Below are 23605 nucleotides of genomic sequence, written 5' to 3'. Positions count from 1 at the left end.
TAGAACAAACCAAATGGCATATTTCATTGCAAAATTACCCCAAAAAAAAGGTTCTTATGTAAACGTGGCAGATAGCTACACCAGCCGATCTACACGTGACCAAATCAAGGTTGTTGGTTCATTTTCGTAGTTCATAAGACATCAGGTACGTCGGTGTTTAATATTTGCATACTTGCATTACACCATGGCGTGAATTAATTAAGTACAACATATACTATAAATATGCTTCAGTACATTTTCACATCACTTGTGTTTGTACATCTAGTGAAACCAATGCAAGCTAAACCAAAACATCTGTTGATCAATCAAAATGCTGATGTTCTTATTCAGGGGGTAAAAAAAAAAAATCCAATTTACCATCCCCTCCTTAAGGGTGTGTTTAGTTCCACGTCAAAATTAGAAGTTTGACTAAAATTGAAAGTTTGAAGAAAAAAAATTAAAAGTTTATGTGTGTAGGAAAGTTTTGATGGGATGAAAAAGTTAAAAGTTTGAAGAAAAAATTGGGAACTAAACCCGGCCTAAATTAAACTGACCGAGCGTGAAAACAATGAGAAAGGAAGAGAAATGTGTAAAGAAATCCATATATAGCAGTATAGAGCTACCTTGTAAGCATTGTCCAAGCCCTGCAGATCACATGAAACAGCAGAGCATCATCAGTTCTATCACCAGGAACAGCAACAGAGATCCCCAAAAAACATCAGTCAGTTATACAAATCCCCTTGGGAAGGTTACCCAAACACTCCTCAATAAAGGTATTTTTTACCTTGAATTTTTCTCAACTAATTTGCAAGCTTATCAAACAAAAGAATCTCCTCTCTTTCTTTTTTTTTCTTTACACTATAGCCCTGAGGAGACCACCTAATAACACATAGGTAGATAACAAAGAGCATTCCATTTGACCTAACCCATCCATCCTGCCCAAGTCTTTCCAATTCTCCAAGCCCTGTGTTGCATCTGCATGCCATCTCATCTCATCTCACATTCCTCACACACAAAAAAAAAAACAGAGGCTAGGCTGTGTGCAGATTGCACAAGCACATGAGTTCACATTTTGTAAAAAGAAAAAAAACTTGTTGGATTCTTGCATGCCTCTGGGCCTGAAAAATAACGGAAGCAGAATAGTCTGGGCAACAGCTGCTGCTGCGGCTGCTTTTGTTTAGGCACTAAAACAACTGGGTCTTTTCAAGTCTAAGCCATTGGGGGTGAGTTTTGCTTTGGCTGGTTTGCTCGTTTTTTTTTTTTCTTTTCTTGATCTCTTCTCCTCCTTCCGGGGTTCGCGTTCGCGTCGCTCTCGTCTCGTCTCGTCATGGCACCACTGAGGGGAGCCAAGCGGCGGAAGCGGCAGCCGGAGAAGGCGTTGCCGGCGGCGGGGCAGGCGATGCCGGCGCCGGCGCCCGGCGGGGATTGGTGGGACGGCTTCGCCCGCAGGCTTGCAGCAGGTATACGTCTTGCCGTTCGTTCGTTCGTCTCTTCCCTGTTTGCGAGCACTGTGCTCCTCGTCCTTAACCATGTCCATGCCCGTTCCTTGGTTCCTTGGCTCGCTGTAAACCTCGCGCCCGCGCACCGTAACCCTCGTCGGCGGCGAGTAATGCGTGCTTAACCCCCTCGCGCGCTTGGGATTGTTCGCGGGCGGATTCCGCGGGGTTAGATCAGGGAGACCCGCCGTTGAATTTGCACTGTTCGTGCCTGCGCGGTATCTGTTCGATGCGGTCGCTTAATCCGCCCGTGCAGTGCTCCTTAATCAGGGTGGTTACTGTGGCAAATCCGCTGTTTCGGTGGGCTTTGTTTTGGAGGTGGTGGGATTGTACGGTGCTCCGAGGCAGCGAACCATCTCGGGCGGGGGGGATGTTCTGGATTGGAGACCACCATGGATGTCGATTGCTCCGAGGGTATGAGCAAGGAAAAGCTTGTGAATGCCGTTGCTCTGATGGGTATCGATCGAGTAGACCGTGTTTGGGAGAAGAATTGGTTGTGCCATCTGTGGTTTTGTTGTTTCCTTCTCCAATCCAGATCTATGAAGCCTTTGGTGCAATGGTATTTTGGGGCTAGAAATTTACGGGTGCTGTTGGCTTTTGCCCATCGTGTCAATCTAATTCAGAATAGGTTGGTTGACTGTTCATGCCTTGACATTGCAAGAACTAACTTCTTTTCTCTTTGCAACTTATGAAGTAACTTCATTTTGCTAAGGGGAAAACAACATCTCCCGGAGAACAATTAGTCTGTACTTGCCATCGAATTGCTTTGCCTGTTCAGTCCAGAATTGTAAAGTGTAGCATATGCGTTTTTTTTAAGTAATTAGCTCATCTGTTCACAGGTAGTTTCCCCAATTTCATCATCCGATTGGCTGTTAATATTTTTTTTTAAAGGAAACACGTGAGGGGATTGGGTTCCAATAGATTGACTGGCAAATCCAGAAAATGATTAGTGTGGCTCAAATGTAGGTCGGTTGAATGATGTGTTCCGAGAAATGGATTCCCACGATAAGTTTCTTGAATCTTATAGTACCTGGTACCACAGCAAATACTGTTTTATAATTCAATGTGATAGATCATCCAGGAGTATAGATTCATTAGGCCTCTCTGTATGGTGTTCAAGTGAGTCTTTCAGAGATCATTGGGTGAAGCAGCCCATACAAGTACAATTTAGCTTGAACAAATAAAGTAGATTTGTATAGCCATTTGTCTGGCTGCTGTATTCTTATTTTGATCATACATGTTCTTACAAAAACATAGACAATATATTTTTGAATTCTTGAAGTCGTTAGTGATATTTATTCTGAGCTTCCCTGATTGCTGAAATGATCTGAAACACTGGAAAACATTGGTTTTGAATGCCTACCAATCCTTTATGACAAGTGACATTGTTAGAATTTTCAAATTTTGACAAGAGTGACATTTTGAACAATTAGTACAAACCTGAGCATCAAGTGTGAGTGATTTAAGAAGGTAGATACAGGAATGATAGCATTCTAGTCATCTATTTAACAAGGGCAGTGTCCCTTCTACTGATGATTCTTCTAAATTTTGAATCGATATTCACTGTATTGCCAAAACAGCTAAACCTTTTCTCATATAATATGCTCAGTTCATTCATGATATTGCTAGTATTGTTCTTTTTCTGTTCTCGACACTTGTGGACCATGTTCTATTAGATTTGAACCTCTTCTGTTAAATTTGCTATCATAAGGTTTACCCCGTTTCTTCCTCTGCCCTTCTAATTTCAATATGAGGAGAACGAATCGAATTCTTTGAATTTCAATATATCTGAATTTTCCCTTTTATGCTTTCAAGTTCCCTGCCAAATAATTTATATATGCTCGACTAACGCCACTGCGATCTTTGACTATGTCTTATGTCCACAGGACAATTTTCCAAAGACTGCCAAAACTTTGAGTCCGTCTTCAAGATGTCGAGGAAGACCTTTGACTACCTTTGCTCTCTGATTAGTGGGGACTTCACAAGAAAGACACAAAGTTTCAGAAATTTCAGGTTTGGAGACAAGGCAATTCTAGGCGTGGAAGATCAAGTAGGTGTTGCTCTGTTAAGATTGACCACCGGTGAGTCGCTTTTGAGCATAGGGAACCGCTTCGGGATGAACCACTCAGCTATCTCAAACATCACTTGGAAGTTTATTGAGGCCTTGGAGGAGCGTGCTGCCAATCATCTTAAGTGGCCTACTCCTGAGGAGATGGCAACCGTCAAAGCTAAGTTTGAAAAGATTCAGGGCCTCCCCAACTGCTGCGGCGCCATAGACACAACGCACATCCTCATGTGCTCTTCAGCTCAGCCTAACAGCAATGTCTGGCTCGACGGCGAGAACAGGAACAGCATGGTCCTGCAGGCCATCGTCGATGCCGACATGAGGTTCAGAGACGTTGTCAGTGGCTGGCCTGGCAGCTTGAATGACTCGTGCATCCTGCGCACCTCAGGATTCTACAGGCTCTGCGAGAAAGGCGCGAGGCTGGACGGACAAACGGAGCTTCCAGGAGAGCCAGCTGGGTCAGTGGTCAGAGACTACATTCTTGGGGATGCAAGCTACCCTCTCCTTCCCTGGCTGATGACTCCATACCGTGAGAAGGATCTATCTCCGGCGAAAGCCGACTTCAACAAGCGGCACGCCGCGACGATCATGGTGGTGCAGGGTGCTCTGGCCAAGCTGAAGGAGAGGTGGCAGGTTCTCAAGGGAGAGCTGTGGAGGCCGGACAAGCACCGGCTGCCGAGGATCATCTACGTCTGCTGCCTGCTCACCAACATCATGATCGACCTCGAGGACGCGGCGAGGGGCGGCATGCCGCCGTCGCACAACCACGACGACGGCTACCGGCAGCAGTTCAGCGATGTCGCCGACGTCGGCGCGGCCGCGCTGAGGGACCAGCTGTGCCAGTATGTGAGCAGGATTGGCAGCAGTTTGCCGGCGTGATTCTGGTCGCTTTGCTTGATTACTTTTGTCTCTTTTTGTTTACCTTGACATGAGATGAAACATACCAACAGGTGATAGAATTGTAATGCGAATTTTGGTTACTTTCGATGATTGGTCGGTTTTGATAGCAAGTATTCTGAAATTAGTCAAACATTATTAAGCAACTTAGCTATAAAGAATACCATTCAAATTCCAAACCAGGCCGAAGTAAATGTATGTAGTACTACGTCAAAACATGGCGGCTGTATACTGAAGACAATTTGGAAACTGGCTCGTCTTTGAGCAGAAACATGTTGCTACATGGTTACTGTGCTCGATTACAGCCAAGATCGACATGAAACCACAAGAGTAACAAGTGTGCCGACCACAACCTTCTTAGGATGACAATGATCGCCCAGTTAAGCTGCACCTACCACTAACCCGTGGCAAATGTTCAAAGGACATTGCAAACTGGGAGTACTGATCTGCTAACAGAGACACTATCTGAGACTTGCTCATCGTCAACCTGAAGGATGACACGCCATCAGCTGAAAATAGATCTCGCAAAGTGTTCTCTTGCCGTTGCTAGGGCACTGCTTAACTTCTGCATGTACAAAAAAGAATTAATTCACTTGGGAATTTTCTCATGTTGGTTTGGTGGCAATTACGACACCATGATTGCATCTCATTGTGCAATTGCACTTAAGGTGATGCGACGGCTTGCCATACCTGCTCAGTGAGAGACCCGGATCCTTCCAATCCATGACCTGATACCTTTTCAAGAATCGCCTTTGCATCTGTTTCCAGAACAATCCTGCAAAACCCGATTGTGAAGAAACAATTAGTAGCGTCAATCAATAACTACAGGTTGTCAAATGTTTAATATGCCTGATTGTAGATGTTCTACATTAGCATAGCATTTGTGCAAATGTTTATCTGAAAATTGGTTGGCTGTGAACTGAGCATACCCAACAATGAACTATAAAAATATTATAGATAACTGATAGCTGTCAATGCTGATTTTGTGTAAAATTCTGGCTCAATTCTCATCACCTAAACAAGGCCAGAGTGTAGTTTCTTTACATTAACCAACTAGTGCCTAACCTCACATTTCAGCAATACAAGCCCAAGACCTCGTCTGTTGCCTTTGATATGAACGTAAAAATGTGATAGTTATCAAAACTGGGCTTGTTCAATTGATGGAAAGCAAAGGTTAGCATATTGCAATGCAAACATAGTAATTACCCTCCACCAACAACTTCGTCAAGGCATAAGAAGATAAGATCCAAGTTTTCAAGCGCAGCCCTTCTGTGCACTTTGTTTCTGAAAACAAGAAAGAGAGTTGTTAAAATAGTATACAGTACTGACAAGCATTTATAATGGATGTTAAAAAAGATAGGAGTGTACGGCACAGGAAATGTCCACACCTGAGAAGGTAATCAATAGCTTCAGAGAAGCCCTGAAGAACAGATGCTAAAATGAGCTCATTCTCTTCATCACCTCCAGTTACAAAAAAGTGTAGATCTTGGATGAACTTGTATACAACGAAGTAACTGTCAAACATTACTATCTCAGCTGCAAATTGGGAAAGAAAAGAAAGAAATCACTGGATGAATATAGTTGGATGACTTGAACTAAACAACCTACCATGCAAATTTTACACTCATGTGCAATGCAATATTTCTAAAATCCCCCAAAATGAATGATCAACCAAAAATAAGGCATTTCAGATGACACAGGCATCGAGATCATTTCATTTGTTGGAACAAAAATTCATTTTTCCGAAACTTGAATCTTTCAGTCAATTTTAAGAAATGCAACGGAATTCATGAGCAGTAAAAAACAGATAACCTGTTATTCTATAATATAAGGTTAGTATTCCACAGCAAAATCTGGTGATAACTCTGCCAAAATTCAGAAATCGACCAATTAACATCTCATAACAAGCAAACCACAGGTTTACAGAAGATGAGCCAAACAATGGAATGATGCTCGAACTGGAAGATATGTGTATGCCTCTAGAATATTCCACAGGAGTCTTACAATAATCAACAATGCCATATTGTGAGATGCTAAATTGCTAATTGATGTTCTCAGGGATAAGGCAGTTGTTCTCTACACAAGTAGCACAGAGCACCTTTTTTTTTTTGAAAAAAAAGAAACAAACATTGTTTTGATTCTTCCAGAACAGAACTAGAATAAAAGTATATTTTAATCACCTTCTGTTCTAGCGCTCGTTTTCTGGGTTTTAGCAAAGACCGACTTCTCGAAAGCTTGCTTCGAGGACAAAGAGGGCCAGTCATCGCTGTAGTACTTCACCGCCACGCGCTTCCCTTCGGAATCCAGCACAAGAATGTTCTTCACCGAAGGACAGGATTCCTGCACGAGCAAACGATCAAAGCCAACCCTTTCAAGAAATTATTTCCAGACAGCAAAATTTGGGAAACAAAAACATAAAAAAAAAGGTCTTATTACGCATAAAAGATATGGAATGGCACGCCGAGTGACCAAGAACTCCGGATTTTTCACCATCTGCTCTTGGTCATAAACCCTAAACGACATAACTAGACCGAAGAAACAGAGATGCGCGCAATTAAACATCGTGAGAGGAGAGACTGGCGGAAGGAAATTACCATCTCGGGGAAGCGGATTTGCAGTATAGGGGAAGGGATGGGCGCGATGCCGCGATTGGCTGGTGGATTTGTCGCGGATTGCTGCGCGAGCGAGGCGATGGCGGAGGGGAGGAGGGAGCGAGTCCGCGAGACCAGGACGAGGACGGAGGAGGAGAAAGGAGGCGAGTGAAGCGGATTTTTCCTTTTCGGGTACAAATCCGATAACTGCAATATCATGATCCGGCCCAAAGACCAAACAACGGCCCATAATTATTGGGCTGGTTACAGACTTACGGTTAAGAAAAAGAGAAGAATATCAATAAATAAATCCTTCGGCCAGGGGCGTTAGAGCCCATTCAAAAAAGGCATTGTTTTGAATAAGCGAAACGGCATATTTGTAAACGTAAATTAATTTGTAAATAAAATTTTTATATACGTGTTCTTAGCGATCTAAAGGCAATGGCTAAAAAATAAACTTTGATTAAAAAGACCTTAAAATCAGCTTAAATTTAAATTTTGACCGATAAGTATAAGTATAAACGAAAAGATGAGACCTAAATTTTTACTTGATTATCTACTTGATTATAGGAATAATACAATATTTTAAGATAAGCTTAACAAATGACTTAGAATAAGTGGTGGTTTTTTTTCTTGAGAAGTAGCATAGAGCAAATAATTCACAGCAATAATTTGATGAAGTAGCATGGCTTAGTCTGTGTTCGTTGTGCTAGTTGAAAACCTTCTATTCTCTTCCAGCACGGAAAACGGAGTACAATAGCACATGATTAATTAAGTATTAACTAAAACTAACTTAAAAAATAGATTAATATAATTTTTTAAAGCAACTTTCCTATAATTTTTTTTTAAAAAAACATACCGTTAAACAGTTTAAAAAACGTGTGCATAAAAAACGAGAGGGGAGTAGGGAACCCTACAAAAGAACGCAGCCTTAATGGGCCTACTTGATTCTCTTCCATTGTTAGTATTGCTAACATTTTTACAATGGCAACCATTGGCAAGATTTGGCTATTGCAAATTATTTTTTGGCAAAGATGATTGCTTGGATTGCTGGCAAGATTAGTTAGACTAGTAACGGAAAAAAAAAAGGTATCGCCAAATTTGTGGTAGCAAACCAAACAAGTGGCAAATGTTCTGGCAGAGCCAACCTTTTTGGTAGGGTTGAATTTGGCAAATAACCAAACAGCCCCAACATTTTCTCTTAGCATATCCTTGGTCCTTTCTCTATCTAAAATTAATAAATAGATCAGATACAAAAATATTAGGGCATGTGCTATACTTGCAAAATGTCCTGCCAAGTTTCAAATGGTCCATAGATCCTTGCCTCATTGGGTTCTTTTTCTGGAAACTCAGCTTGGTTGAAGAGAGCTGTCAACCTTACACACTTAATCAGCACTCTTAGCTAACCTGAAACAAGACTTCAATCTCAGAAGCAACTTGTTATCTCATCTTCTCTCTTTCCAGGTAAGGCTTTTCAGCGACAACTTGAGAAGTACTGCACAAGCTAGCTTCCTAAAGTCGTCTACTCCGGCAAGTAAACCGAATAACTCTGAAAAAAAGAAGCTGCAAATTGGATCAGTGGCGAGGTCACTACTACTAGTCCTTCCCGTGTGTTGACTTCCTTCCCACTGGATAGCTAAGTCAGTACGTAGTCGACTGCTAATCAAGTCAGAACTCAGTAAATCACCTTCAAAAGCAGCACGGTATCTTCTGATCTTGATGTCTTGATTGCATTCAGAGTTGCAGACACAGCAACAGCTGGGTAGTTAAGTTTTTTCTCTTGACCTGGGCACATCCTGGTCTGAAACAAAAGGGGTTCAAGGGTATTTTCTACTGAAAAGTAGTAGAAGGAAACGGGCTAGTTCAGGTTCGACTTGTGCACATGTTAATCGGTTAAGAACAGTAGTATAACGAAAATTAAGTGTGAAATTTATTTCGTCTCGAATTGCTCTTTGAAAACCTGAAAATACTGGGAAGTTGGCTGGCTTGAGGATGAGTTCAAGGAAAAGTAAGACAAGGACGATGGTGTTCTGCTTCCACAGCCTGTACTTTGGGTTGGAATCGAGTAGTTGCAGCAAACAAGCTTCTCTCTGAAAATTCAGGCAAATGGTTTTTCTCACGAAAGATATAAACAAGTAGGCGCAGAGAAGTTCCGGTGTTTCATATCCACACAAGATTAGCAAGGAGAAAAAGTATATGGCTCACAATTCAAGAAACACTAATATAAATGAAGCATCTTTGACATAACTGAAACTGCAGCTGTAACTGGTTTCATGTCATCCACGACGCATTGCCAAAACCTGGTGAACCTTCAGTTTCTGCAAATTTGGTTTCCTGTATTTATATAGCAAGATAGAAAACAATAATCGTTTACTAGATACAACCATGCCTAGAATAGATATGTTCGTTGCTAACCATTAACATATCATCAACGTGATGATGCAAGGTGCAATGTACTAAGTAAGAAATCATGAATTGGCATGGTGTGCGCCTAGATATGAAAAGGCATAAAAATAAACTCTGACCTTGGTACTGCTATGTCATCTATGATGCAATCGCATTCGCACAAATCCTCATTTGATTTCTTCTGGATGAACCTTCAGTTGATACCAATTAATTACAGATCCTGACAGAGACACATTCTTTCATTGACTCAGTGAAACAGCAAAGCAAATGCAGATTAAACATCAAAACATGGAAGAGAGACATGCATACCTGCAATTATGCATATGTAGTTCAAGTAGTTACTATTATATTTTTTTGACTTGCCGGATTTAGGAGTCGTCACCCTGATACAATGAACCATGCGTCCATTGCTGGTGATTAGCCATCATCTGCATGCATATTCTGATATCCCGTTGGTAATTAACCGAGTTGAGTGCTTGTTGGATCCAAGTTGCATCGGATGAATTCCATACCAATTCCAAAGTCCACATCATATGGCGCGTACATTCCATCTGCATTTGTTGACTTCCCATGTTCTGAGATTGAAGTATTGTTTCACGTTAGAGTGGATCACCGTGTGGAGCCAGTATTATTGCCATTTGCAACAGGTGTTCGTACGCATTGGAACGCAGTGTACTGTGTACATCGATGTTCAGGGCATGTCGCAGAGAACCTTTTTGCGAAGAGAGCGAAAGTCCCGCCTAATTAATTCATTCGAGTACAGCAGATACGGATTTATAAATGCCTGCACGCCACCAAGATTACAAAGAATTCTAGTTATACACGAAAAAACAGGTATTTTACTGTTGTTGAGAAGACTACCGGAATGTATGTGCGTTGCTACGGGCTAAAAGAAAACAATCATATGACATAAAAGTCAAAAGTGCAATAATTATATTATGCATCCGGTGAAAAAAATAATTATATTATGCGGTGTGTTTTGGACCGCGAAATTAAGTGCCTGGAATATATAGATACAATATTTCAAATGTTAGAATTTCGATGAAAATTCTAAAATGGGAAACACATTTTTAGCCATTTCAGTTGTTTTAAGAAATAGAGGATATAATATATTGGTAGAATTCCTAACGAAAAGTTGCAAACACATGCAACTATAAACTACCATCGTTTATTCTTCAGCTTATCAACCACAACTAAAATGTGAATTTAAAGTTAATTTTGATGTTCTTTTATCATAATTTATTTTTCAACATTTGCTTGATCGATGAAAATTCTAAAATGGGAAACACATTTTTAGCCATTTCAGTTGTTTTAAGAAATAGAGGATATAATATATTGGTAGAATTCCTAACGAAAAGTTGCAAGCACATGCTACTATAAAGTATAAACTACCATCGTTTATTCGTCAGCTTATCAGCCACAACTAAAATGTGAATTTAAAGTTAATTTTAATGTTCTTTTATCATAATTTATTTTTCAACCTTTGCTTGAGTCACTAAAAACACATGTATAAAAGTTGAGGGAACTACAGAACGATATACATGTTCTAACAGAATGCTAATGTGTGCTAACATCAACATGATATTGTAGGTACCGAATATGTTACCTCCGGTATCAAATATGATATCTCGTATGTACTAGATCTGATAACTAGGTATCATGATAGTATCAGTATGATATCATAGATATCGGATCTAGTACCTCCGGTATTAGATATATATGATATCTCGTATGTACCAGATCCGATATCTAGGTATCATATTGACGGCATCATGACGTCATCTATTTCGTTGGAACGGTATACCATTTTGTAATATTTCTGATAAATTTTTATTCGTAATTTTTTTAGCGCTAATAAATGTTACAACTTATATATTTTACACTAGAAGTCTTTACTGGCATTAATATAGATGAGCTAAACCTGAAAAAATCTGATCGACATTTTTTTTAACACCAATGTTTTTCTTGTGCTTATAATAAATGCTGTCGTAGGCTCTTCGGACCTTCATTATATTTGAGAGATGAAGTGAATAATTCAAGTCATCAAACAAGCATAATGAAACATCCAACGCCTCGAGAGAGAAATATTGGAGACATTGCTGAGCCCTTAGCCTGCCAGTCAACTTCAGCCTGATATGTACCCGTCAAACCACTCGAAGGCGGCGACCAGATGTGTTACACATTCAGGAGACTTGACAAAAATGGCTAAAGATCTACAACCTCTCAAATATTCCTAACTCATACTCATGTAAATCTAGTTCCCAGGATGTGCACTAGATTAACACTTTCATCTTAAGCATGATTATACATAGCAAACACAACTAAGATGAAAGAAACTTAAGACTTACAACAACTTAATAATTACATAGGCCGACCGGCCAAATAGACTTATTAAAGAACAGCGGAAGCTTGACTACCCAATCACAAGCACACCGACTAAGGGTTTACCCCATTAAGTTTTCATCCTAGAAGAAGCAATCGAAACCCGCATCACTCAAAGATTAAGTCTAAACCTGCAAACAAAAGGTTATATCAACAGCAAGAGTCAGTACATTAAACAAGTTACTGTACTGGCAAGCACAAGTCAATCCTACCATACTACATGTAAGGCATATATTCAAAGGAAGGAAATATGTAGTTCAATTTCAACATAAAGCAAGTTTTGTTTCACAATTGTTTTGTAAAGGAGTTGATGCTTCAATTAACAAAGACAAGTTTTAAGTTTCATTATTAACTTCTTCATAATTCCATCATAATCAATCTCTTATTGCCATACTTAACAATAAGTCGTAATGTATCACCACACACACAACTCAACACATTTATCAATTTCAAACCAATGTCACATGATCACATTTTTAAAACATAGTCTATACTCATGACACATCACCAAAGCGCTCATGACCGTGAGCATGGCTAATCGATTAGTTTAAAGAACTCTGCAGAGTTTGTACAGCTTTACCCACATGATATGAACTCTCTAGTTTGTTTTGAGTTTGCAAGACTCCACCACACTCTTCATGTTGAATGTGATCTAGAGGCCATAACGAAGCCTTTACACTACTTAGAGCCTAGCCTTGCACCAGCACGATACGTGTTCCTCCATCCTAGGCATACTTGGAATATACCTAGAACCGTTAAGTGGCGAGCCCACACCTTAAACTTAACGCCGTGGTGGCGGACATGACGGGAACCCACCACGTGGCACAATACCATTGTATTGGACACGCTTAGTCACCTAAACTACCACGTCGGGGTAAATAGGAAGCTCCTCTGAATTATACGAACTCATACACACCGGCCTACCAGAATGCAAGGCTAGTCCTAAATAGATTAATCAGCTTAGGCGATCCCATAATAGCACATGTGGATGTACGAATAACTTTAAATGGGTGACACAAGTTTGGCCCTTATGGACTTGGGCAAACACTCCCCCTATCGGTATGCAACTAACACCATATGCACACCACTTGCCGTCCAAGTATAAAATCACATTTTACATATTTTAGTTCGCAAATACCCATCATATTCATTTTATTCCAGCAAAGGTTTACATATGAAAATCACATTTTAATTATAGATGGAATGAGCATTTGCATATTTCTAAGCATGGCTAAGCAAGTAGTTGCACATAGAGCATATATAAACCCATTTGAGCACAAAGAGTGTACTGTAACCATTTCTAGGGGTTCAAGCTACAAGAGGCTCAATTATTCAAGGTAGGGAATGCAGCAAATAGGTCATAACTACCTTAACCCAATTTTAAATACCAATATAGTTTAAGTTCACATGCAACTTTGCAAACAAACATTTTCATTCCTCAAATCATGGGATTCAATGCGTTCAAAGGATGGGAGGAGAAAACTTGCCTTGATCAGATAAATGTTAGCACCTAATCCACTTCTTCACCGATTATGCAATCATCTAGATAAAGGACACGATATGCAATTAAACACCGAAAGAGCTGAAAATCCAAAATGCTCTAAAATGCATGATTTATGCACAGTGGGTTGGTACTGATCTAAAATGAATTTAGGTGAAATAATTCCTATTTTATTTTATTCCATTTAGGAGTTATGAATTTTAGAAGTTTTATCGGTTTATAGTAGTATAGTCTTAGGTAGTGTTATAAAATACTTTTGTAAAGTGATTTTTATTATATTAGACTTCACAGGGGTGTGGAGATGTGTTTTCTAAGACTAACACATTTGGTTTCACAATTTTTGGAGTTATAATGATTTTCTTATAGATTTTACAAGTTACAACGTGTTTTAGGCATATAGTGTTTTATATGTTCATGACTTTTGAGTTATAGGTTCAGAACATGCTACTTCCTGTTTAAGTTGAATAAAAGGAATAATTTGGTTAACTAAAACATTTTTATTTCACATGTTTATGGTCTTTACTACTATGGTTCATATTTTATAAACTAGAGATGCTCTAATCTAAACTAGCAATATATTATATTAACCTAGAAATTGTCATATGAGCTAAGTTCTTCTAAGTTTTAGTGGATGAGGATGGAACTATGGCTTCACTGGTCAATCAAGTTTTTATTTAGGTTTAATTAGACCTAAAGTGTATATATACTTATACATGTTTATGTATTACTTAAACAACACTATGTGTTTAAATTCTTATTTCACTAAGTTAAGGTTTTGATCTATGTTCTCTACAAAAGGTGCCAAATTTTATTTTACTATGTTGAAGATAACTATTTGCTGGTTCTATGAAAACTTTGTTCATTTCATTTGGACTAAAAATGAATTTTCTACAAGTTTTACAAATTAAAGGCTGCTCTATGTTAGTAAATCCTTATATGAATATTTAGAGACTTTTACTACACAGTAAGTATATAATCTTATTTCATAACATGGAAATACATGTTTTGGTGATCCTACAGAACTTAAGTTTATTCAAATTGAAGCTAAATTGGGTTCTACATGAATTTCTAAAGTTTAGCTTATCTAAAACTAATCATTTTAGATATAATAGTTTTAGAGGAATTTGATGCAAAGTAAGTAATTACTTTTATTTCACCTAATCAGAGAGTGCATGATGATGAATCTGCAGTTTTTGAGTTTGTTTCAAAATGAGTTGAGATGAAATTTCTATGTATTTTATAAGTTTGTACATGTTTTATGTATGACCTATCTTAGATAAATTTTAGAGACATTATTTGTACAGTGAGTGTCAAGTTTTATATTCCTGGAATAAAGTTCATAACTTCAAGAATCTACAGAAACTGTAATCACTTTAAAATGAGCTATATTTGATTTTATATAGATTTTACAACTTTGTGCATTTTTCTGCTAAACATATATTTGTTTGGGCATTTTCTTAATTATTCTTCAGATTTTAAAGGATGGGGTCCACATGGCTGTGAGGGACCAATATGCACAAAGGCCCTTGAGGTTTCTAGGAATCAACCCGCAGTCCTAGGCCCATATGTCAGTGTGTTTCTACAATTGTAAATGGATCCCTGCACTTAATCTAATTCACGGAAGTCATCCCTCTGCTCTAGACAGAGCAGAGCTAGCCATGGCTGAGCTCGATCTCGAGCTCGCCGGCGGCAAACGGTGGCTCGTTTGAGGTTGAGGTCAAGAGATAAAATGAAGAGCAAGCTCTTGCGATTCCATTCCTCTAGTTTTCTTGGTTAGAGGACATCGGAGTAGCGCCAATGGCGAGTGTGAGCGGCGATGGTTCTTGGGGTGAAAGTGCATGTGTGCATGGAAGTCGATTCCGAACGAAAAGGATGCATGCATGTGGTCTTCTAGCCTTCAGGATGCTCACCGTGGGTCGAGCTAGGGTTGTCGAGGTCTTGGCGGCAGCGGTGACTTGTGGAACGGCTCGGTGACGGCGCTCCTCCTCGGGTGAACGACGACGGCTCGAACGGGACAATGAGCTGCTTCAAGCAAGCATGCACGAGGGTTGTGAGGTCAAGGAGATGGTGTATGCGCAAGGAATCGAACAATGGCTCACCGAGGCAGCGGTAATCGATGATGACGGCGGAGGCGATTCTAGATCGGCGCCGGTGAAGAAAAGATGCGTTCTCCAAGTCCTTCACATCTCCGGCTGGGGTTCTTGAGGCGTATTGAAAAGGAGGATGAGGCGATGACGATGGCGCAGTGGCTTGCTCCGAGGTGGTCGAGAATGGCTGGACAACAACGATGGTTGAAGCGGCGGCGCTCCGGTGCGTGCTCCAGGGCGTTGTGGCGTGGCTTGCGTTCCCGGCGATGCACTGCACGAGAGGGGTTTAGGTCAAAAGAGGAAATGCTCGGCATTGTGTGGAGAGATGGGAACGCGAAAGAGATGGAGGTGACCTTGACTCAAACGGAGATGGCGAAGGTCGTCGTCACTACGACCAGCGGCGAGGTTGAGGATGACGGAGAGGCTGAGGACCACTCCCTCGGCTTCTTCAGCTCCAGAGTGATATGTGGAGTTGGGCAACTCGGTCTGGAGGAGATGGAGGCATGACTCAGTGACTTGAAGGCGTCGACACGTCGTCACCACGCGTCGACGCGTCCAGGACTCGGTCGGCTCTCGATCTCTCGCTCTCTGTGTTTCTTGGTCGGCTGAGGATGAGGGACAGAGGAAGGGCGAGCTGGAGAGGCTGCTAGGTGGGGCCAAGTCGATGGAAGCTAGGCTAGGAAGAGAGGTATGGGTAGGAGTTTGGGTAGACTTAGTTTTTGGATAATTTTTGGAATTATTTCTTCCCCCTAAGTTTGCAACTCAATATCTTAATATGTGGACCAGAAGAATTAGTGTAGATTTTACTGGTGGTAGATGTTTATATCTAGATTCCATTTTCTTTGATTGCACTTAAAAATAATGGGTAGACTGCTCATAGAAATTAAACAAAGACGGGCTATTAGAAAGCTAGATTGAATTTTTAGGAGGCTTAAACAGAGGAGGAAAATTCTAGAAAAATTATATTTAGGCATGATAAATAATCTAGTATTTGAATAAATTATTTTCCATGTTCACTTATGAGCAGTTAAATGTACTTTTGGATGAAGTATGGCTTTAGCCAATTAAAATTTAATTTGATTCCTTTTAGTTTTCTGCTTTGACTGATTAATTTGTGGTATTAAACTTAGTTATTAACTTGTACCAATATTATAGTGAATTGCTTGTGCTAAACATTGTCTATCTAATTTTTTTTCCATGGTTTTTAACTTGCACATAATATTTTAGAGAATTAGGATTACTTTACTTTGTATATGTGTTTCCACTTCATAATTGCACCTAATATTGTTACAGGGATTACATTAAACTTCTTTTGGGCTAAGAAGATGACATTTGAGTTTAATATTAAGTCCATATGTTATCACCCAAGATTAACTATAGGTTTGTTTAGTAATTTTAACCCTTTTAGTTTATGCTCATGAGACCTATTATGAAAAGCGAGACCAAAATCCAAATGCACAAGGGACTCGAGCCTAGGCATGCATTATGCACATGTATGCTCAAAAGCTTGATGACATTTCTAGTCTAATGTTGGAAATGAAAAGGTTTTATTTTGTTCTCAAATTTTAATCATGCAATAGTTTAAGTTGGTCATCACCTAAACTAAAACGGAAATTTTTTGCTCTCAAAAATTGGAGAAGTTAACCTCTAACTATTTTGACAAGAAATTTTAAGTCCTAGAATTTCGGGTATGTTACAAATGCAGTCCGCGCTCTTCATCAGCACAGTGAAAAAACATATGTAAAGACTAGAAAACGCTGTACGGTATAGTTAAACGGTACGCTAGTAATAAGTAATAACCCACAAAAAATAGTCTTAGCTTTTCATATTTTGTCATTACTATTAAGGGCAGTCCTAACCCTCCACCTAGGATGGTATGTATGGCATTAACTACATTGCCATATAGGACTTTTAGCCTATATGACACTATATTAATTAAATATTAATTAAGAGAGAGAGTAAAGAGAGGAAGAAACTGGGTCTCATGCATGACATAGCTTCAATGCTATCAAGTTTTGCATTGGGAGAAAATAATGTCTTCATAATAGATGAAGAATAAATATTATTGGTAGAGAAGAGAGATGATGTATTTATTAATGGCCCACTTTAAGAAATTATGGGTTGTAAAGTGTAGTTTCTGTTGTGATGTCTTATTGAAATGGTATCATAGACACTGCTTATGGATATCATGAGTTGGGACCGCCCTAAAGGACAAGCCATGGCTAGGGACTTAAAAAGAAAAACATTAATGTTGGGGTCGCCCACTAATTAATTCCAAATGACGTCGGAACTACCCTATATGATTTGAATCGTGCAAAATCGATTTCTCTATTTTTCGCATCGTACGTTCCAATCGGGTATACTAGATGAGAAAATGCATATTAATTAAGTTCGGCGTTTCTTTTTCCACAATGATGATTAGCCGCGAGCGTAACCATCATGCTGAGTTGCTCATAGAGAATTACCATGCAGTCAGTCCAGTCGTATACTTCTAGAGCAAAATCTGTACAACATTGTGACCTAATTTTCTTAGACAAATTTGCAAATTCCATCAGCTAGAAGCAACTAGACCTTGGAAAGACAACCATTCCAGACACCTGAGCCACTATCACAGAAGTCGTCCGATATTAAATATGCCGAGTTGACCTTTGGCACTCAGATGATCGTGCAGCTATATAAATATAGTAATAATATTATTAAATATGAATAATAGTGTGACACAGAGATTGTTGTTTATTTTGTTATGATTTACTCCCTCCATCCCATAATAAGTGCACTTTTGTATTGTTTATGTCCAATATTGACCGTTCAACTTATTTGAAAACTTTTTATAATTAGTTATTTTATTGTTAGTAGATGATAAAACATGAATAGTACTTTATGTGTCACTATTTTTAAAAAAATCATAAATTTTTCAAATAAGACGAACGGTCAAACGTTGGACACGAATACCCATAACTGCACTTATTTGCACGGAGGTAGTATTTTATTACTACCTCTATCCCAGAAAGACTATAATTTTATACTGTTTATGTTCAACGTTTAACCGTCCATATTATTTTAAAAAAATATGATTAGTATTTTTATTGTTATTAGATGATAAAACATGTATAGTACTTCATGTGAGACTATTTTTTTAAATTTTTTCATAAATTTTTAAAACAAGAAAGACGATCAAACGTTGGACACGAAAACCCACAGTTGTACATAAATTGGGACGGGCGTAGTATTAAATGTACTTTAAATAAGTGTGACTTATATTTTGACATATTTACCTTTTTTTAAAAAGACGAACGATGAAACATGGAAGACGTTATATTTTTTATATTATAAAAACGGAATACAACTTATGCAAGCATGACCTAGCATGTACGTTAACACTTATCTCTTCGGCACTTGCCTAATTAGAGTTGTTTAAAAGAAGCTAATTTATTAGTGCTCTATGTACAACTGCTGCAAGAAAATTCAAAGAACACGTTTCGTGAAATCGTGCCGCACATTGATGTGTGTGTTGCTGTGGTGACTGGTGAGTCAGTCAGTCGGAGTCCAAGATTTGGTTCTTGGTTAGAACATGGTACTCACTACTCGTGATGTTTGTGTTGACAAAATATGCAGGATTCAGGAACAAATGGTAGGTGTAACTAGGACTCTTTGCACGCATGAGTCATGCATGATAGTGGTCGTTCTATATCTATATGTGCTGCAAAAATTAGCTTTTGAGGTTCAGCTCAATACCTTCTCTCTTTTTTTTTTTTTTTTGAGAGAGAGAACGCCCCAGGCTACCAGCCTAAGACATGCGTGTGTGTTGACCATTTGACCGATCTTGGGAGTTCATCTAGTTCAGCTGATCCCTTCTACTACTATTTATCAAGTTTAGGCACTATGATTTCTTATAATTTTGGAAATCTTTTAGTCAAACTATCAAAACTTAATTTGACTATTGGCAATTAGTAGTTTGTGACGGGGGAGTAGTTGCATTGAAGACATGTTCTCGTAGTGGCATCTGCTGTTCTCACCTATGAACAGGCGGTGCAACAATTAAAAGCGTAGAATGCGTTAAGTAGTGTGCAGAGAAAGGCATTAACTGAATCATTGGAATATTGGATGGGCCCAGTCAGCCAAACAAAATGCACACACCTAGCCATTTCGCCCCACTGATAACCGGTCAAATCGTTTAATTTGCCGCCAAGACCTGGACTGCATCACCAAACTCATCTTTCTCTCTTCTTTCTCAATTCTGAATTCTGTTACAAGCGTAATTGCGGAGTTGCATCTGAAGTTAGGTGTGCCCACCACAATAATAATCTTCGCAAGTTCCAAAAGTTTAAACATGTAAGTTTGAATTCCTCGGTAAAGCTCAGAACGTGAGCTAATTAACACGGATTGGCATTTGACTCAGCTACTGCAAAGCTGTCAAGCTGATTATTCATACAAGGTTAATCCAGATGAAGTGCTCATCAGAAAGTAAAAATAAAGACCATGCATTCCACTATTCCAGTCAAGAAATTTGTGGGTGAATGAAGGCATGAACATTGCCGTGTCAAACAGCTATAACTAGCTAACCACGAGTACCTTATGCAGTCCCAACCGAACACACTAGTACAGTACTGCACTAGTTTTTTAAAGCTCTCTCTGGATTCAGCTCGTGTTCGATCACATTTTGTTCGTACAGAACATCTTGGTTAAACGTTTTAATACAATCAGCATGGTGGCCCGCGCAGATTGCGCGGCTAGCATCATTATATTTTCTCTCATATAATAGCATATATGTTTTCTCATTATATTATTCAAATATATTAAAATAACATCATAATTTTGAATTTTGTAATAACTTTACGAAACTACAAATGTGTAATATTCATATTGTATTTTATATACGTGTTAGTTATTAATTATTTTTAATATCAAATTTTAGTTATTTGTAAATTATATTCTGAATTTTCTGTAAATTGTATTTCTATATAGACTCTAGGCTCTTCTTCCAATATTATTTATTTTTATTTCTGAATTTTTATTATTTTAAATTGTATTTTTATATGGACTCTAAACTCATCTTTCAATATTCTTTAATTTTTAATTTCGAATTTCAGTTACTTCTAAATTGTATTCCTATGTTGACTTTAAACTCTTCTTCCCGTGTTTTTCTTAATTTTGAATTTTAGTTATTTGTAAATTGTATTTTTATACAGACTCAAAACTCTACCTTTAATTTTATTATGTTTATTCCGAATTTTAGTTAGTTTTAAATTCCTATATGGACTCTATACTCTACTTATAATATTCTTTATTTTTTTAATTCCGAATTTCTATTTTTTTCTTAATTGTATTTCTATATGGGCTCTATACTCTACTTCTAATATTCCTTATTTTTAATTCCGAATTTCTATTATTTCCTAATTGTATTTCTATATGGACTCTATACTCTACTTCTAATATTCCTTATTTTTAATTCCGAATTTCAGTTATTTCCTAATTGTATTTCTATATGGACTCTAATCTCCTCTTCTAATATTCCTTATTTTTTAATTCCGAATTTTAACTATTTCTAATATGTATTTCTATATGGACTCTAATCTCCTCTTCTAATATTCCTTATTTTTTAATTCCGAATTTTAACTATTTCTAAATTGTATTTCTATATGGACTCTAGTTTCCTCTTCTAATATTTCTTATTTTTTAATTCCGAATTTTAACTATTTCTAAATTGTATTTCTATATGGACTCTAGTCTTCTCTTCTAATATTTCTTATTTTTTAATTTCGAATTTCAGCTATTTCTAAATTGTATTTCTATATAGACTCTGTTTTTTCTTTTTCTATGATTAATGTGAGAATTTCTAGACCATGAGAGCGAATGTGGAGACTTCTTTTCCTATTCTTTTAATAATATAATAGATTCTGCCAGCCGGTCCAATGAATGGAACGGCCGTAGCATGTAGTATATGCGTCGTCGTCAGCAGCTTGAGGTACGTGTGTGAAACCCGTGCTCTGCAGCTTCAGTGTGCAGGCTTGGGATTGAACGACCGGCCGGTGAGCAGGCCACACCCGCACGCGACGTCGCGCGCTGAGGCAAGAAAACATGGCGAATTGCCCGAGCCAGAACGCTACCCCGGCCGCGCGCCGCGCACGTCACTCGCAACCGCCTCCGGCGCCGCGAGCTCGCTCTCTCGCTATCCATCCGAGTGGTTGGAGGCAACTTGGCGCTGCTGCTGCAGCCACTCTAGAAGACAACAAGACATAGCCCGTCACCACCACAGATATGCACAGTGCACACACATGTTGACTAAAGCTAGCTAGCTACTTGTACTAAAACAAGGTGTTCGTCCCATGTACTACTACTACGGGAGGAACTAATTAATCTGATCATGCTCTCTCGTGGTCAAATGGTTAGAAAAGTACACACACATCCACATCTAGAAGCAAGCCGGGCCGTTGTTCGTCGTGCTAGCTCGATCCATTTCCTACGTGTGCACCAAACCACAAGTTTCAGCTTTGCTGCCATTTGGTCTTTCTAACTCTCTCTATATATATAGTCATACGCGCAGCATATGTGCAAGTATTGTTGCACAGTGCAGCGGATATACAGATTTCGATCGGCGACGTTAGTGATCAGCTGGGTTAATTAATTACGTGGCTAATTAAGCTAGCTATAGCCATGAGCAAGAGGAGCAGGAGCATGTGGGACATGCAGGAGTTCGTCGGCAGCGTGGACACGGCCCGCGTGCTGATGCTCCTCGCGCAGCAGAGCCAGCACGGCCTGCTGGGCGGCGGCGGCTTCGCCGCCGGCGCGCAGCCGGTGGTGGTGCGCGGCGGCGCGCACGACCGCGTGTTCGAGTGCAAGACGTGCAACCGGCAGTTCCCGACGTTCCAGGCGCTCGGGGGCCACCGCGCCAGCCACAAGCGGCCGAGGCAGCAGCAGCAGCACGCGCTCGGCGCCGGCGCCGGCGCCGACGACGCGGGGCTATGCCTCGGGAGGCAGCCGACGCCGCCGCGGCCGCAGCCGGCGAAGCCGAGGGTGCACGAGTGCCCCGTCTGCGGGCTCGAGTTCCCCATCGGGCAGGCGCTCGGCGGGCACATGCGTCGGCACCGCGCGGAGGCCGAGGCGGCGGCGACAACGACGACGACGACGACGAAGAACGGCGACGTAGGCAAGGCGGCGGCCGTGAAGGCCTGCGACGGCGGCGGTGTCTGCCTGGACTTGAACCTGACGCCGTCGGAGAACCGCGCAAAGTGCCGGAACGTGGTGGGTCTCGGCGCCGGCGGGCAGGGCGTACACAAGGCGCTCGCCATGTTGGATTGTTTCCTTTGAGCCGTTCAAACTGCACATATTATTGCATGATAGCTGCTGCCGATTATTCCTTTGTTTCTTGATAAAATATACACCGCTGATTTTTCCTTTTGATCTTTACCTTTCTTTATTTACATTTTAACATTTCGTAGAATTGATGTAATTTTGGGGGGTTTTATAATATGCCAGGGTAGTTGAGAATGAACTCAGAGATGAACTCTTGTATTTTTGTTGTAAATAACAATAAATTCATGAAAGTTAGTGGTATGGTTTTTTCTTGTCATTCCTCCGTTGCATATTTCTGACGTCAGTTGTAACACGACAACCTCGATTCAACTCTGACAATGTGTAATTGAGTTGCCCGTGAGTTGTAGATCGAACATTGTTTTATTACTTTTAGAGGCGATTACCTTTGTGAGATCATAACATGCATGTTTAACTAGACATATTGTGACAATGTGTCGCATATGGTACTACTGATTTTTTAGGGGTAGAGAGAGTATCTGTCAATTTATACCATTTGTTTCTTGACTTATTAGCTATACAACCAAAATTTAAATTTTAAAATTTAATTTAGAAGTTGATTTTGGGGTTCTTGTCATACTCATATATTTTTCAGCGTTGGCTACATATATAAAGATCTACCCCTAAATTATTTTTTTAATCATTGATATTTCTACGTACTGCTAATATCGAGCTATCAAACCCTTTCACTCCTTTGAAATTCAACACACTAATCCGATATTTTTCTAGACAGAAAAAGGGTATATATGCTCATTCATCATTCATCAACTTTTGTGGGATCAAACTTTCACGGTTAATTAATCCACAATAAAAAGAATTGTCCAAGTAAGTTTAAAATATGTGATAACTGATATTCCAAATAAAATTGAAAGCATATCAAAAATTATATT

The 23605-nt window shown here is 39.5% G+C and overlaps 3 protein-coding genes and 1 pseudogene across 3 annotated transcripts; 2 read left to right on the top strand and 2 right to left on the bottom strand.

Moving 5' to 3' along the window:
• Positions 1 to 975: 975 nt before the first annotated feature.
• Positions 976 to 4582, top strand: LOC127759229 (protein ALP1-like). Its single transcript, XM_052283967.1, has 2 exons — positions 976 to 1439; positions 3362 to 4582. Exons 1-2 carry the CDS (start codon positions 1307 to 1309, stop codon positions 4417 to 4419), a joined length of 1191 nt encoding a protein of 396 aa, XP_052139927.1. The 5' UTR covers positions 976 to 1306; the 3' UTR covers positions 4420 to 4582.
• A 114-nt stretch (positions 4583 to 4696) lies between these two features.
• On the bottom strand, positions 4697 to 7198 carry LOC127759245 (coatomer subunit zeta-3). The gene is made up of 6 exons (XM_052283968.1): positions 7032 to 7198; positions 6618 to 6777; positions 5826 to 5973; positions 5644 to 5721; positions 5128 to 5212; positions 4697 to 5002 (listed from the first exon to the last, which is right to left on the bottom strand). The coding sequence occupies exons 1-6, from the start codon at positions 7032 to 7034 to the stop codon at positions 4943 to 4945; spliced, it is 534 nt and encodes a 177-aa protein (XP_052139928.1). The 5' UTR covers positions 7035 to 7198; the 3' UTR covers positions 4697 to 4942.
• Positions 7199 to 13326: 6128 nt separating this feature from the next.
• LOC127762617 (uncharacterized) lies at positions 13327 to 15718 on the bottom strand (annotated as a pseudogene).
• A 6024-nt stretch (positions 15719 to 21742) lies between these two features.
• Positions 21743 to 22974, top strand: LOC127758092 (zinc finger protein ZAT12-like). Its single transcript, XM_052283724.1, has one exon. It carries the CDS (start codon positions 22059 to 22061, stop codon positions 22710 to 22712), a length of 654 nt encoding a protein of 217 aa, XP_052139684.1. The 5' UTR covers positions 21743 to 22058; the 3' UTR covers positions 22713 to 22974.
• Positions 22975 to 23605: the final 631 nt, after the last annotated feature.

This window comes from Oryza glaberrima, chromosome 1 (genome assembly GCF_000147395.1).
Source record: "Oryza glaberrima chromosome 1, OglaRS2, whole genome shotgun sequence".
Taxonomy (NCBI): domain Eukaryota; kingdom Viridiplantae; phylum Streptophyta; class Magnoliopsida; order Poales; family Poaceae; genus Oryza; species Oryza glaberrima.
Note: the sequence above shows the minus strand (reverse complement) of the source record. Positions and strands in the feature narration are given on the sequence as shown.